The sequence below is a fragment of the Scardinius erythrophthalmus genome (assembly GCF_964197995.2).
Source record: "Scardinius erythrophthalmus genome assembly, chromosome: 23".
NCBI lineage: Eukaryota > Metazoa > Chordata > Actinopteri > Cypriniformes > Leuciscidae > Scardinius > Scardinius erythrophthalmus.
The window spans coordinates 24,438,112-24,455,818 of record NC_138243.1 but is presented as its reverse complement, the minus strand read 5'-3'; the positions used below and the strand labels follow the sequence as shown (position 1 = coordinate 24,455,818).

Below are 17,707 nucleotides of genomic sequence, written 5' to 3'. Positions count from 1 at the left end.
GTAGTATAAAATGTGTGAGTATTTTGGTTTAATGTTAATTCTCGTCAACTACAATGCCGTTGAATGGTATTCTATGCCATTTTAGTCAAGAAAAAAACTACAAAACTCTACGAAACACTATCAAAGTGCCTGAACAAAAAAAATTAAATGAACAAAAAGTTAAACAGTATGTTACTGTCGGATTGTAAAAATGTTAATGCATTGCAATGATGTTAGCATTATTGCAAATTCTATTTCTATCCAAATTGTCTCTGAACTTCCAAATCAAATCACCATAGTAATTCATGGAAGTTTTCCAAAGCATTTTTCAAGTTGTTGTGCAGCAGTCCTATGTCTGGTATACACTACACGATTTAACATTTGTGACATTAAAATGTAACCATGACATTAAAATTATGTTTTTATCGTGTTAGTTAAGTAAAATCATCGAGACCGGTGTTTTGTCCACTCCAATATGGTGGACAGCTTACATAGAGTGGCCCATAGAAACAGCCACTAACATAACAGCATCTATGTTTATATATAGCCTATTTGGTTCCAACACAACAAACTCAAGCAGAAACATACGCCTTGTTGCCAGAAGACACGTGACAAATGAAAATAATATCCATTCTAAAATCAGCTCAAAATATCAAACATGTTTAATATCTATCTTCCAACTGGAATGAATTATAGTCTCAAGCTAGAAAATCAGAGTCTGTGGCCACCATGCAAGTTTCTGTAAAATTTGTCAACTTGAACTTCCTAAAATTGATAGATTGGCTCTGACTTTTGGCAGACTAATCCAGATTGCAGACGGGGCAAAAATCTGGGCATAAGTCGTAGTTGTTGCGAAGCTTTCAAGAGTTTGACTCTTTACAGTTCCTTTAAATTCCTTTAGTGAGACTGTCTTAGTAAAATACTCAGGTCTGCCTTTGACAAGGAGACAGTTTAAATTCAGTGCACTCCAGTCAACAGCATGACAGCAGTTCATCATACTTCCACGCTGGCATTTGTGAATCCCTTTTTCCCTTCATTCACAAGCAAGGGTCTTTCTGTCCTGGTGTGCCAAACCAATACCTGAAACCAGAACCCATTTTTAACCTTGTAATTTCCAAAAACAAAAAAGGAACTGAAATGATTTGGAATGGTTATGAAGATTCACGTTTAGGACTCGACTCACCTTTGTGCAGTTGGAGGCTTTGGGCTCCAGGTCACTGAGAGTGATCAGATCCTGTAGCAAACTACTCTCCTGGTATCCACCTTTTACCCCTTTTAACTTAAAGTAGGCTTGAGGTTTGCTGAAGATGAGCTGAAGGTTCACTGCAAACCCAGCCATGTCGATGGCGAAAGGTCGACGAGGGTCAAACACCGTCCTCCAGCCGAACACTTTGCCTTGAGAGTTGATTTTGGGGGACTCGTACCGGAGACCTCCGACGAAAGCGACTGGCCATACAGATGCTTTACGAGTCCAACGCATCTGCAGCACAAAGAGGATGGAATAGGGAAAATGAAAGGACACAAACTATGAACAGCAGATCATATGTACTGTACCTCCTCAAACAGCTCCAAGCTGTAAGTGTTGTCATCGTCTGCAAAATACACGACTCCTTTATGACCCGAGCTGTTGTTGATGTTCTCCCTCAGCCAGCGGAGAGCCAGGTTCCTCTGCATAGTGCCACGAGGAATACGTGCATTTCTGGGCTTCTTTAGCACTTTGAGATTCTGAGGCGTCTCTACGTACAAGTGGGTGTAATTCAGTCCAGTGTTCTCCAGCAGTCTGGACACCAGCGCCGTCCTCTCCGCCGCGTCCTCCACCACTAGCCAGTGAAGGTTGGGGACGTGTAGGAGAGTGTTGGTGAGGCGGGTCAACTCTGCCTTCTGGACAGGCCTCCTGTAGGTTGGAGTTATTACGTGAAGAGTTGGCAATGCATCAGACCAGGGTGGAGAGCGGCTGTGGACGTACTTCATCTGGGTGACCTCAGTGATGTGCTTGTTCTTTATGATGCAGGGCTCATGAAGTCTAAAGTTTCTTTGGTGAGCTTTACTGACCCCAGTTCTGTTAACTGTCCATAAAAATATATAAAAAAAATGCCAAGAGTTTATAGTAGAAATGCACAATATATCGGTACCACATTATTAGCTAGCTGATATGCTTCTTTTTTTTAACATATATGTATTATTGTTATTATCAGTTTTGGTTGACATTGGATATTACAGGATGTATATACTATTGTGCATTTTTATTTTGTGGCACATCCAGTGTCATGGTACACAATGCTTGAAGTCATTGAACAATAGTGATGTGGCATTTTATATCAAGCTTGTCAAAAAAAAAAAAAAGGTGATGCATATTCCAGAAGTCTGTAGGCCTTTCATAAAGGTATTGCGCTAATGTTTGTTAGCTAATCTATTAAATGTGACCACATTGCTACTATCAGACTGCCAAGTGTCCGAAATCACCCCCTTTACCCTTAAAGGGGCCATGTGTCATGTCTGGCAAAAAAAAATCAAGTCATACTCCACATTCCATACCAGATGGGGGCAGTATACCTCCAGAAAGTGAATTGGTCTACTCTAGAGTAACAAACGAGAAACGGCATAGTCTCTATGCTCCGCTGCACATATACAAGTGAAAATAGGGACAACATCTATTTAGAGTTTAACGTTATGCTGCCCGCCTGAAGCTAATTTAGCCGCATATATCAAGTTTGATTTTCATTAGCAATACCACTTCTAGCTAAGTTATCATTAGTCACCAAAAAACATTCGGTCTCATTACACCTTGCAATGTTTTCCGTTACATTTCGTGCGTCCAAGGTGTGTAAAGCAGAAGCAGCCTGGCCAGCGGCGGAGTATGCGCGATCCGTAAGTGCTGAAGACGTTCTGCACGGCTTTGATGGGTGCGCAGGAGGACACAAATGAGCGGCGACAGCTTCTTCCAGTGGAGGGAGCTTTTTCCTCAGCGCCGTCAACAGATAGAGCGTTACTAAAACTGTATACACCACCGACGACTTGAGCTGCAAAGAAGCTCTGGCCGCCCTGTCAAGGACGCTTTTCAAAAAGTATGGGGAAACTTGACCTCTCTGAATATAGTGAGTGAGTGCGCGCGCGCGGCCGGGGCTCGCTCTCGCTCTCTCTGCTAGTTCTTAGAGGCAGAAGAGCGCTTGTGCGCTTAAAATGTCATATTTTGGCATGACGTTCACCCGCCAGTGTGGCGGATAGCCTTTTGAGATTTACTCGCCAACAGAAAATCTACCCGCATATGGCGCTTGGCGGGTGTTAGTTTTGGAACCTGCGCACGTCTATTTGGGGTTCATTATCATCGAAGACATTTCAAGCTTCTTAGGTAATGTTACATTTTAGCATCAGCTTGGTAGAGACGGGCTCTGGTAGATAACAGGTGAAAAACGGATCGGATCTGTGGGTAAGTTAGAGCTAATTATCAAACGCAGCTTCGGTTAGCCATCGCTAACATTAGCACGTTTATCGAACAGCCTTCAATACATTTCTATGTTATAACTTCCCGAAAAAACTACACAAACATATAAAACAAACTTCTAGCGAAATACTAACTTACTTGCCAATCCGAAAGAAATGTTGCAAGTTCGGAGTCGAACCTAATTTCTTTCATGTCCATTAGTTGTCTCCAGCGATGGAAAGCAGTGCCGATGTTTACTCGGGTTCGGCTCCTTTTCTTATCTGATTTTATTTGTGCTTGTATTTTATTTGTGTGGTGGTAGGGGTCTCTTGCCAAGGGCTTCAGCCATCCTTCCGCTCTCTTCCCTGAACTGAAATGTAGTAGTGGGCTGTACTTTCCACACGATTGACATCAGGTTCAAGTAAGCCTACAAGCCGTGAGAGTTATTCGTGTATTGCATGTTTGGCTGGTGGTTATGTTGCCCGTATACCGCCTCCCATGGCCGAAACTGGTATTACGACACCTGTCGGGCCGTGGCTAGTAATGCTAATGCTAATTAAGGTTGATATCTCTGCAACACTATAGCTTGACATTTTTTTAATGACATCATCGCCCTTATTTCTTCTCATTCTTTTGATCTGTGTAGCTCATTTTTGGGATATTTTTACCTCAATTTTTACACATGGCCCCTTTAAATAGGCCATTATTTGAGGGGACAGCCATTTGTAGTAGTGTAGTAGTGTTTCTTGAAGTAGAAACCATAGTAAACGTTATAGAGTGCACTCATTCAATCCCATAATGCACCGCAATAACGAGTGTACAACTGATGTTCACTCAAACCATAGACAAATCACATTGTATGATTTTTAAGTATTTGCATTTTATTGCATGACATAAGTATTTGATACATCAGAAAAGTAGAACTTAATATTTGGTACAGAAACCTCCATACAGACCATCTCCAGATCCTTCAGGTTTCTGGGCTGTCGCTGGGCAATACGGACTTTCAGCTCCCTCCAAAGATTTTCTATTGGGTTCAGGTCTGGAGACTGGCTAGGCCACTCCAGGACCTTGAGATGCTTCTTATGGAGCCACTCCTTAGTTGCCCTGGCTGTGTGTTTCAGGTCTTTGTCATGCTGGAAGACCCAGCCACGACCCATCTTCAATGCTCTTACTGAGGGAAGGAGGTTGTTGGCCAAGATCTCGCGATACATAGCCCCATCCATCCTCCCCTCAATACGGTGCAGTCGTCCTGTCCCCTTTGCAGAAAAGCATCCCCAAAGAATGATGTTTCCACCTCCATGCTTCACAGTTGGGATGGTGTTCTTGGGGTTGTAATCATCCTTCTTCCTCCAAACACGGCGAGTGGAGTTTAGACCAAAAAGCTCTATTTTTGTCTCATCAGACCACATGACCTTCTCCCATTCCTCCTCTGGATCATCCAGATGGTCATTGGCAAACGTCAGATGGGCCTGGATATGCTTCGGCTTGAGCAGGGGGACCTTAAGTGCGCTGCTGGATTTTAATCCATGACGGCGTAGTGTGTTACTAATGGTTTTCTTTGAGACTGTGGTCCCAGGTCTCTTCAGGTCATTGACCAGGTCCTGCCGTGTAGTTCTGGGCTGATCCCTCACCTTCCTCATGATCATTGATGCCCCACGAGGTGAGATCTTGCATGGCTCCCCAGACCGAGGGAGATTGATCGTCATCTTGAACTTCTTGCATTTTCTAATAATTGCGCCAACAGTTGTTGCCTTCTCACCAAGCTGCTTGCCTATAGTCCTGTAGCCCATCCCAGCCTTGTGCAGGTCTACAATTTTATCCCTGATGTCCTAACACAGCTCTCTGGTCTTGGCCATTGTGGAGAGGTTGGAGTCTGTTTGATTGAGTGTGTGGACAGGTGTCTTTTATACAGGTAACAAGTTCAAACAGGTGCAGTGAGAACAGGTAATGAGTGGAGAACAGGAGGGCTTCTTAAAGAAAAACGAACAGGTCTGTGAGAGCCGGAATTCTTACTGGTTGGTAGGTGATCAAATACTTATGTCATGCAATAAAATGCAAATGAATTAATTAAAAATCATACAATGTGATTTTCTGTATTTTTGTTTTAGATTCCGTCTCTCACAGCTGAAGTGTACCCATGATAAAAATTACAGACCTCTACATGCTTTGTAAGTAGGAAAACCTGCGAAATCAGCAGTATATCAAATACTTGTTCTCCCCACTGTATATATATATATATATATATATATATATATATATATATATATATATATATATATATATATATATATATATTATATATATATATATATATATATGCAATAGACTTCAGCAGAGGATTTTGCTAAACTAACACAAGTAGAAGGCGTCAGCGAGCACGACTTTAAAAAGTTATCATAGTAAAAGTAAAAGCATGTAAAAGTACCATAGTAAAAACCTATAATACATAACACAAACCGACACACTCTCTCCTGTGAAAGGTGAGAATGTGGCATCTACGTGTACATTAGGTATACATGCCCTCAACCATAGATATCTATACGTAGATTCAACATTCGACCGCTCCGACACACTTGCACGCCCGCCATCTTGGGACGGCCAGCATGTCATCACTCACAGTATAATCAATGATGCTACAACATTGCACAGCTTTTGGTTGTGAAACCGCCTAGATTTCAATTCCTGAAGAAATGGGATAACCATTCACAGGTGAGAATGTGTTGGTTTGTGATTTTATATGTATTAGCTCAATATTACAGGTTTTTATTACATTTACATTTAATAATTTCGCAGAAGCTTTTATCCAAAGCAACTTACAAATGAGGAGAGCAATAGAAGTAATCAAACTAACAGGGCAACAATACGCAAGTGCAGTGACCAGTCCCAGTTAATCCAGCACAATACATGTAGCAAGTTTTTATTTTATTTTTTTATTTTTGTTATAGATATATAATAGTAAGTGTTAGTATTAATGGGTCAAGTGTTGAAGAAAAAGATGCGTCTTTAGCAGTTTCTTGAAAATTCTTGGGTTGATATAGGCAGGTCATTCCACCAGCTTGGGACAGTCAAGATAAAGGTCTGTGAAAGTGATTGTGTGCCTCTTTGGGATGGCACCACAAGGCGCCTTTCACTTGCAGATCGCAAGCTCCTGGATGGACTTTTTTAACTTTTTAATGTTGTGTTAGCTAACGCCTTCGTCTTGTTGTATTGTGTTAGTTTAGCAAAATTATCCGCTGAAGTTTATTGCAGATATGCCCCAGGTTTCACAGACAACGCTTAAGTCTAGTCCCAGACTAAAATGGAAATGACTAAATGGATGTGCCACAACATCTAACGGCATGTGCCAGTGGCACCATAACATAAGATACCATACCACTAAATGCCTAAATTAACTTGTAGCATTTGAAAAAACGATCTTAGTATTTACCCTTTGGAGCTGGAAGTAACGGGTTGCCAGCACGCTGGTGCCAAAGCGTGAGGAGTAAAGTCCATGGTACTACAATCAAAACAAGTGCAAGGAAGTCCCTTCTCTTCGGCATGTCTTACCTGTGGCAAACAAGTTCACCTTAGTGATTGGTATTAAACGGAAACCATTTTTAATTACAATTTAAGCCTTCAGACGATTATGAAAACATGATAATTGAGATAAAGATCTCAATTGTTCAGTTAAAAAAGGGTTTTGTAAAGAAGAACAATGAATGAACCAGTAAAACCAGAAAAATAAAGCAGTTTACTTAACTCACCCAAAGGCATTTATTTAGCCTACTAACCAGATGAATCTGACAAAAACAGCGCAACATTATAACTTACATCTGCACAAAATAATGCGAATGCACAAGTAAACATGAACTTAAATCATGTTGTAAATACGCTCTGTGGTAGATTTTTCGACGCCCCTAAACGTCTCCTGATTAACGTTCAATATTTATTATCAACGTATTGACGCCTAAACACTGTCACTTGGCAAATAAGATCTCTAGTGCTCCACTAACTTGCTGCGCAGCAATAACTAAACAGACTCCAGACAATGCCTTCGCATATGCTTTAATCACGGCCGGAGGATCTCAGACAAATTTCAGAAAGAATCCCACCAGCAAAAAGAATACAACAGTTTTTATAGAAGAGGAGCATGGCAAAGGTGACAAGATACATTACATAATTTTCCTACAATATGATTGGTTCTTCATTTGCATAATTCAGCAAACCCTTCTGTTACTAGGTAGTAGAAGCAAACTCTGGATTTCTTGATTTACTTCACTTTTCACTCAAAACTCAAAGTCATGAGTTTTTAATTTTAGATATCTGTCTAGTTTCATTTCCCCTTTTGTTATGTTCGGACTTGATTGAGACAAACTGACTGACTGAGTGTTTGGGGACATTTCAGGTTTCAAAAGCATATAATTGTTAATCCTGCAAGAAAAATAAAGTTAGTTATGATTAATCCACCATATGTAATAAAACATAAATAATTCACAATATTGTATTGCAATAGTGTACTCGTTTTCACAAGGGCTGATACATGTTTAAATTCATATATAAATTATCTGAGCATTTTCTTTTTATATATTTTTATTTTATTTTAATTCTTGTCAACTACAATGCCATTGACTGGTATTCGATGCCTTGTTGGCCATTTTGCCATTCCAAGTCAAATTTACTAAAATAAATAAATGATATTCATTCCGTCTACCATTGTTGGTATTTGATAATCATTGTTACCTGAGGTAATATATTATGAATATGTATATGTATGTGTGGTTTTGCACATGTGCAACTATAATACTGTTTCTTAATGAGTTATTATTATTACTATTATTTATTTTATATATATTTTTCTTTTTTTTCTTTGAGATAACTGAAGAAGGAAGCAGCTATTTTGTTTGTATAAATTCTTTGACAGACTGGGGTGTGGTTCAATAAGTTTTACTTCTCCCCACTCCATTTCAAGCATAAGTGTATAAGTTATTATTATTATTATTATGTATTTTTTTCTGTTGTCACACTATTTGCTTGAAATAAATAAATACAAATATGACTAATACTGTTAAAATTAAAATAAAAAGTCAAATTTTAGTGAAAAAACTTAAACTGTGTGAAGATTAACACTACAACTGGCCAGTGAGCGTAGGTTAAAACCTTTGATTTTATAATTTTATAAACTTTATAGTTATAAAAATAAATGCAATTTGTTAACAGTCAGGCACAATTTGTATTTAGGCCAGTGTTTGTCAAAATCATCCATTCATCCATTTTCCATCATTCCCTCCCTCAAGTGAAATATATTAGTGGACTAATGACGGGAATAGTCAATGAGGGTATAGAGGGCGATTTCGAACACAGCCCTGGGCATGTTTGAAAAGCCCTGATTTAGGCTAATCATTGCTCCATTTTGTGTTCTGTTGGTCTAACTGAAATAATATCTCTAGAGTTCAAATATATTCGAAAAATAATTGGAATTTACTAATATGTTTTTTAGGAGTTTTCAGTATGACGAGGAATTGCACTACAACAAAGCTGATCATATTTATTTTCATTTATTATTTCGATATTAATTTATTTTTACATGTATTTTTAATTTGTTTTCCAGTTAAAATATATATATAAACATTTTTTTTATTTATTTTTTTAAGTTTAATAAATGCACAATGTTTCCAGAGTCCAAAACTTCCAAAACTTTTGCCATAATCGAGCATCCTTGCTTCATAAGTGCCATTTGCTAAGGCAAGAATCATTATTATCAATGCTTGGGGTTAGAGATTTGAAGAATTTTTAAAGCATTTGCTGCCATCACTGCACACATCCCTGTAATGTGCTTTCTCTGCAGCTTCTTTTTCCCAGAAAATAGGTCAGTATAAGCTTTAAACTTTGCTTCAGTAGCAACTGAATATAAATTTGAAGAGACCAAAAATTCGAATGCATCCTCGCAATCTCGGGTCACTTTAGAGGCGTTTGAGTATGTGTCTTCAATTTCATGTCTTCAGTAGATACTCCACCAGTACATATCCTATGATAGAGATGTTTTTCTGTTTCTCTGCATGTTACATGAGCTTACCGGTGTTTATCCCTCTCTTTTCATAGTCCCCGCAGCAGGCAACTCCATCAGGAACTGAGACATGCGAATAATTGAGACACATAATCACATTTAGACTCAGATATCATGAAAAGTAATCATTTGATGTACAATTTCAAATAATGAAAAACATAGAATAAATAATGAAATATTTTAGAGCATAACTAGAACAAATAAATGTCACAGATATATATTCCTGGTCAGAATGTCACAGCATTCATACTGAACATTCTCTATTGTTTGGCAGGTCATTCTGTAAGGATTTCAGACAAACGTGTTGAATGAAAACTCTGGTCAGGAACAGAGCAGCCAAGTTGTAAACACACACATGCACGCATGTACATTCTCTCTCTGTCAATAATTTGGGTGTTAGATTTAGGTCAGACCATTGTGTGTCTCAGTAAGTCACAAAATAATGAGCGCCGCCAGGGAATCAGACTGGATCTGATTAAGCCACAGATCTGAGGTTGACAATTCGAGATCTTTACCAAAAATGTATGCACCTTTTAATGGAAATAAATGTTGTGATGTTATTTCCATTGAGAGGTGGATGGCCATGATGTGTCTTCCTACATTTCCTACACACTCCATCAGTTAGGGTTAGAAGAACTGTTGGCAAACATATAACATGCTAGAAACATAATAATCACTGCAATAATAATCACTGCAACAATCATAGACTCTTAAGCATCTGCCTATTTAAATCCAAACCGGGCAATGTATAAGAATTTAATATAAAGGTATTTATACAACACGTAAGTACTTACATTGTACTTACATTATGCTAATTTAAATTAAATACATTGCATTTAACAGTAAAACATAAAAGGAAAAGGAAAAATAAACATTAAAAAATGAATGTGGAGGAATGTGCTTATTTGTCATTAAAAAAAATGGCATAATGCAAACAAATCTTTTCATTATGATTCATTCATAATTCATTCATAATGTTCTCCAAAACACTGTCAAATACCCTAAACTCCTTTACATTTTCCTCATGATCTACGGTTCAATCTTTCTGAAGATCCTTCATAAGCATCCTAATCTTTTGCCTGTCCCCATTTCTTATGCAAGAGGCCCAGATTCACTCCGTACTTGTTTAGACAAACATTTAAACAACCAATAAAAAGGCAGCACTGCTTGGTGCCTCACACTTGTCTCGGTTTGTTTATTGTGCGCGTGTCCCAGAGGGAGATATGGATGTGTTGCTAAATTTGGCTGGAAGAGAAAGAGAGCATATATTCAGCACAACTGAAGCTTGCATAAAAAAATCTTAGTTTTCTTTTCCAATTTCTTCCCAATTTTTAAAACTGTGACAATAAAACATTTAAACGCCATACATCTCACACTTTTGCAATTAAGGAGAAAGCATATCACCGTTTAAAAATGTTATATTAAAGCCAGTTATACTTACATATTGCATCTATCTTTCGTTGCCTTGACGCAAACATTTACAGTCAGATATCCTGCTGGTAGCCTTTGAGAGAGAAAAGACAATGAGAGACGGAGAGAGAGAGTGGGTTGGTGTGAGCAGTGCCAGGGCCAGCAGGGGATGAGAGGTCATCCCTCCCGAAGAATGCGTCCTCTCATTCTGACAACAAAGAGTGCAATTGTGGATGCTGATGGGAGATGGCAGCAAAAACAAAGGGCAATCATCAACAGCGTCACCAACTGAAATTCCCAAAACATGAGGAATATAATAATATTACCTCAAGAATGAGGCTTTGTTTTACCAATGTTTAGTTTAGTTTATTAATTTATAAAGGACGTTTAAAAACTACAGATGTTCAAACCGTGCTGTACAACAAATAAAGAACATAGGCCTATAAAACATCTGAAAAACCAATTGGACAAATGAAAATGATACACCCTCAAACAGAATTAAAACAAATAGATTCTTCAAATAGATTTAAACTGCCTGGTTCAGATTATACGATTTTGGCTCAATCCGTTTGACGAAGGGTGTCGTGGGGATTAAAGAAAAAATTTGCTGAAGATTTTGTAGTTTCATCAGGCAGAAGTCAGCTTCAAGGCTCACAAGGAGTTCGTTGGCCGCCCCGCTTACAGTTACAAAGATCACAGCAGTTATACCCTTCACCAATGTCTAAGCTACGTCATTACTTCAGGTTGAATGATTCTGATTGGCTAAGAAATAGATAAACATAGTAATTTTTTCACACATGGACTGATAGGCAGTAGCACATCTCCATAGTCTGTACGGCTACCACCAGGACCCTGAGTTAGGGACCCTGTGTCCCTCCGAGGTCACAAGACTGTGTGTCCAGGCGCCAACATGTCAAAGAAAACAAGTCAGTCAATCTCCAATAATGTCAGTGGTTCCTTAAAGGGATACTCCACTTTTTTTGGAAATAGGCTTATTTTACAACTCCCCCAGAGTTAAACAGTTGAGTTTTACCGTTTTCGAATCCATTCAGCCGATCTCCGGGTCTGGCGGTACCACTTTTAGCATAGCTTAGCATACATCATTGAAGTGGACAAGACCATTAGCATCTCTCTCAAAAAAATGACCAAAGAGTTTTGATATTTTTCCTATTTAAAACTTGACTCTTCTGTAGTTACATCGTGTACTAAGACCGACGGAAAATGAAAAGTTGCGATTTTCTAGGCTGATACGGCTAGGAACTATACTCTCATTCCTGCGTAATAATCAAGAAACTTTGCTGCCGTACCATGGGTCCAGCAGGCGTAATGATATGACGCAGCGCCTGAAAGTAGTCCCCAGCTCGGTAACTTCCAACGTGACCGGGACTAAGTTTGTCTAACCTATTAGACCTATTTTCAGGCGCTGCGTCATATCATTACGCCTGCTGCACTCATGGTACGGCAAAATGAAAAATTAGCCTATTTCCAAAAAAAGTGGAGTATCCCTTTAACCTATAACCAAGAAGACTAACACACACACACCGACACACACAGCTTCTTCAAGGTTGGATTTGGCCAGGCTCTAACTATAAACAGGATAGTCTTCTCAAAACATCAAGATGATACATCTGAAGGAACATCACCTACAGCTCAACCTGGCAAAGACTGAGCTTCTCGTCCTCCCTGCCAATCCAGACTGTCAGACTGTGGTAGACATCAGACAATGAAATCAGACTGAGATGGAAATTAGGCAGAGGAGGAGATTGAACTGGGGTGGAAATCATACAGGAGATCGGACTGAGTTGGAAATCAGACTCGGGGTTGATAACACACAGTAAAGTCAAACTGAGCTGGAAATCAGACCGAGGTGGAGATTGGATAGTGAATCAGACTGTCAGAAAGTAAATTCAGACTGGATATCAGATAATGAAATCAGACAGGAGGATTATGTTGTGACAAATTCATAGTTCTTTTTGGTTCAGGTCTCAAAGAAGTTTTCTCAGAGTCGAGGTTCCAGGTCAGAAGAATTAACTTTATTGACAAGCAACAAAGTGAGACGCCGGCTGGCCATCCGGACATCTGAGGTTACATTGGCCAGTGTTCATGTCTTATACTTTTTTCATATCATCAAGTCTCCAATGGATACTCTCAAATCTATCTCTTCCCCTCTGTCACGCCTGGTGACCTTGACACAATTAGCTCTATTGGTCAAACATCTCAAAACCTTACATAATGGTGTCCTGTTTCATACAGACACCTTGCATTTCTTATGCATACTGGGTATTTTTCCATTCTCTCATCCTTTTCAGACCTATTTTTTTCATGCTTGTCATTTTCATTGCATCATACTTAGACATGAATCAAAGGAAAATTCTCCAACAAGATCAGACTGAGTTGGAAATTGGAGAGTGAAATCAGACAGCGATGGAAATCAGACAGTGAAAGCAAACTGTGGTGGATGTCAAGGAGTGAAATCAGACTGTCTGAAAGTAAAGTCAGACTGAGGTGGATATCAGACAATAAAATCAGACTGAGATGGATATCAGACAGGAGGAGATCAGACTGAGTTCAGTGAAATCAGACTCGGGTTGATATCAGACAGTAAAGTCAAACTGAGCTAGAAATCAGACTGAAGTGGAGATTGCATAGTGAAATCAGACTGAGATGGAAATCAGAATGAGTTGGAAATTGTGCAAATAGAACCAATTCCTGAATACAAACTCTACAATCTGAAAGTATGCATAATGACTGTTGCTATGGCAACAGAGGGACCAAATCTGGCGGAAGATCGCTGGTAAAAACGACAGATGTTCCCTCCTCTCTTATGTTCTCCCTCCCTCTATTTCTCTCTCTCGAACTGATGCGTATTGTTTCAATATGAGATTTCGTAATACAGTCTCCACAAAAGATGTACAAATACAGAAGCTGAAAATGCTTGCCCTGATTAAACTGACAAATCACACATATACCAAGAGACAAGTTTTTGTGGCTTTTAGTTTTAACAGGTTTTTTTAAGTAATAAGGTCATTAACAGCTATTAATGCAGTCCTTTACTATACACGGGACAGTGCTGTGAGCTCCTGGGGCGGTTTGGCTGATGTCCATTTATTGATGTCCAAGCACATGTCACAGTTGAGTTTAAAAACACCCTCTAACTGTCCTACTCGATGCCTTCAGCCTGCAGACAGAAAACCCTGCACGGTCACATCCATGTGCTACAGTAATCACAGTTTCTCAGCTGGAGAGACAAAACCCAGAAAGGAAACATACGGCGACGTATTAAATAGCCTTGTCTTAGCACAGCACTTCCATGTGGCTGGGTCTCTAATTGTTTTAGAAATTATATTAGCAATGTCAGAGTATGAATTAATGATGGTTCAGTCCATTAATTGTAGGAGAAGAGATTTTTTTTTTACCTGAATGCTTTCAAGTGTGCCGATTCCCGCCCTGTACCAATTCTTCACTCATTTTTTTGTTTTTCTTCCCTTGCTCCTGCAAATGCTTTTAGTGAATAATTTAAAGGCACATTCTAATCTAAAATGTGTTTTTACAAAACAGAGAAAACAAGACAGACACTGTAACAACCTTATCTGAAGAGGAGTAAAGCATTCTGTGCTGCTTCTCTCTTTCTCTCTGTCTCACTCTCTCACACACACACGCACAAACACACGTAATTTAAACATGGAGATGTCGATTTCTGAACATTTCCATGGGTGGACAGATCCATTAGAGACTTTAGGCATTGAACTGTTATTATTTGAATATCGAAAGTGTTTCATATGACTTTGGCTGTAAAAATCTAAACAGCATGTCAGATTTGTGAACTTTGTGCTGTGTTTAAAAGTGAGGGTAATTTAAACCCCACAATGTAAAAAGTGGAAACCTGCAATTTTTTTCTTAAAAAGCTGTTTTTTATTGTTCTAACCCGTACAATTTTATTTTGTTGGTAAATGAATGCATTAATTAGTTTGATTCAGCAATATTAAATAATATCTTAATTAGATGTTAAAAGTTAATTTAGATGTTTGTTTTGCTTTTGTACCAGTGTTTTTCAGTACAGGCATTATCATTGAAATTTTGAGTCACCAAGGCTACTGGTCACATGTTTTACAGCAGTGGATATTTCTCAGTGCTGATTCTGTCTGACAAAATTCCCCAAAATGTTTTCACACTATATGGTGAAGGTTGACACAGTGGAAATCTAAAAAAATTTTTTTATAATAATTTCAATTAATAATATAGTCATTTCAAATTATATTATTTATTATTTGCTTAAATTTCAGCAGAAAGACATTGCAACAATTATGGAACATAAATAATATTTTTATTATTTGAAATAATAAATACAACATCATGTATCACCATGAATTGGTTTTTATATTAATTATTCCCCCGGTTTCACAGACCAGTCTTAAACCTAGTCCCAGATTAAATGCATGTATGAGCTGTTTTAATTGAAAGCAGCTTGAACTGACATATCTTAACATATGTCAGTGCCATTGTTTTGTCTCAAGATGCACACTAGCAATAAAAAAAAAAAAAAAAAATATATATATATATATATATATATATATATATATATATACACACACACAGTACAGGCCAAAAGTTTGGAAACATTACTATTTTTAATATTTTTGAAAGAAGTTTCTTCTGCTCATCAAGCCTGCATTTATTTGATCAAAAATACAGAAAAAAAATTTAATATTGTGATATATTATTACAATTTTATAATAATTGGTTTTCTATTTATTATACTTTAAATTATCATTTATTTCTGTGATGCAAAGCTGAATTTTCAGGATCATTACTCCAGTCTTCAGTGTTACATGTGACATCCGGTCTATCACATGATCCTTCAGAAATCATTCTAATATTCTGATTTGTGTTGGAAACAGTTCTGCTGCCTAATATATTTGATGAATAAAAGGTTAAAAAGAACTGCATTTATTCAAAATAAAAAAAATATTTTCTAATAATATAAATCTTCTTTACTATCACTTTTTATCAATTTAACACATCCTTGCTGCATAAAAGTATTGATTTATTTCAAAAAAAGAAAGAAAAAAAATTACTGACCCCAAATTACTGAACAGTAGTGTATATTGTTGTTACAAAATATTTCTATTTTTAAAACATTTGCTTCTTTTTTATATTTTTATTTTTTTACTTTTTATTCATCAAAGTATCTTAAAAAAGTATCACAGGTTATGAAAAAATATTAAGCAGCAGAACTGTTTCCAACTTTGATAATGAATCATCATTAGAATGATGTGATAGACTGGAGTAATGATCTTGAAAATTCAGCTTTGCATCACAGAAATAAATGATAATTTAAAGTATAATAAATTGAAAACCAATTATTTTAAATTGTAATAATATATCACAATATTACATTTTTTTCTGTATTTTGTTCAAATAAATGCAGGCTTGATGAGCAGAAGAAACTTCTTTGAAAAACTTTAAAAATAGTAATGTTTTTTATATATATATAATGCAAAAAAAGGCATGTTTATAAAATATACTTAAATGTCCTAATTAAACTAAGGCCTAATCCTGATTTAATCAAAGCCCTGTCTGTGAAACCAGGCCATAAAGACAAAACAGGGCATACTTTCTGCTTTCTATTTACGCCATCTAGTGGTTGTAGTGCAATGGCTGGCTACATCTTTGCTTCAGCACCATTGGACATGTCATGTTAAAGGGTTAGTTCACCCAAAAATGAAAATTCTGTCAGTAATTACTCACCCTCATGTTGTTCCAACCCCGTAAGACTTTCGTTCATCTTCGGAACACAAATGAAGATATTTTTGATTAAATCTGAGAGCTGGATCACTCCTCCTGCAGGCTTATGGACACTATAACACTATAAAATGTATTAAAGACATTGTTAATATAGTCCAAGTGACTCCAGTGGCTCAATCTTAAGTTTATAAAGCGACGAGAATACTTTTTGTGCGCAAAAACAAACAAAAATAACGACTTTATTCCACTTTTCATTTCCTTCTCTCTGGACCTCGAGTTTTCTTTTTACGTAGTGTAATAGCGTAGCGCGTCTGTGTTGCACGTCACCACGTATCACACATGACCAGAGTCAATAATTACTTACCTGATGCAGTGAGATCCAATCAGAAGCAGAAGTGATAAATACAAATGATTTTATTTATAAATGAAGAATATAATGAATAATAAAAATAATAAATCAATGAATATTTAGATAAATAACCTAAGTAATAATCGGATTTTAATTGCAAGTAGCCTAACAAAGTAACAATAAACCAGTCCTTAACTAAATATCTCTTTGTAAAATAATATTGCCCATGAGCAAGATTCAAGAGCAACACCAATGTTTGAGCTTTGCCAATATTTATAGGTTCAGATCAGATCAGGAAATGTTAATCATTTCAAAAATATATTTTCTAAGAATCAGCTCTGGCCTCTTGGTATTACATTCTGTAAGCGTAGTTAAACATTGTGGTTTTAACACTCTAAAAACCACAAGCTCATGCAACATATGATATTAGATTCGATTACAGACATTGACGAGAAATATGTCTCAACTTTTAGAGAAGGAGGCTAACAGCATGACATGTACTTTTTCAGAGCAGAGATTAACCAAAGGTCTGGTTTTAATAGAATATGTATATAAATTATGAGTATATGATATTAAAAGATATAATAGACACAAATATATTACAAATAATTCAAGAAGATAATAGACAAATAATTAATAAATTGAATACAAGAACAATGTGTTTGAACGGATTAATCATAGAAATAACCATAAAGAATATCATAAGCAATCATTTTCTTCATCATTACCATAACAAATGCTTTTCATTTCAGTCCAG

The 17,707-nt window shown here is 37.3% G+C and overlaps 1 protein-coding gene across 1 annotated transcript; it reads right to left on the bottom strand.

The window, feature by feature from the left end:
• Positions 1-686: 686 nt before the first annotated feature.
• b3gat1b (beta-1,3-glucuronyltransferase 1 (glucuronosyltransferase P) b) lies at positions 687-10,957 on the bottom strand. The gene is made up of 6 exons (XM_081353975.1): positions 10,888-10,957; positions 9,456-9,509; positions 6,831-6,949; positions 1,534-2,045; positions 1,163-1,459; positions 687-1,059 (listed from the first exon to the last, which is right to left on the bottom strand). Exons 3-6 carry the CDS (start codon positions 6,940-6,942, stop codon positions 973-975), a joined length of 1,008 nt encoding a protein of 335 aa, XP_081210101.1. The 5' UTR covers positions 6,943-6,949; positions 9,456-9,509; positions 10,888-10,957; the 3' UTR covers positions 687-972.
• Between the last annotated feature and the right edge of the window lie 6,750 nt (positions 10,958-17,707).

Coding starts and splice junctions, on each gene's coding strand:
- b3gat1b (XM_081353975.1), bottom strand. CDS start 6,942: ATGCCGAAGAGAAGGGACTTCCTTGCACTTGTTTTGATTGTAGTACCA. Junction 2,046..6,830: donor GTTACTTCCAGCTCCAAAGG/GTAAATACTAAG, acceptor TTTTATGGACAG/TTAACAGAACTGGGGTCAGT. Junction 1,460..1,533: donor GCTTGGAGCTGTTTGAGGAG/GTACAGTACATA, acceptor TTTGTGCTGCAG/ATGCGTTGGACTCGTAAAGC.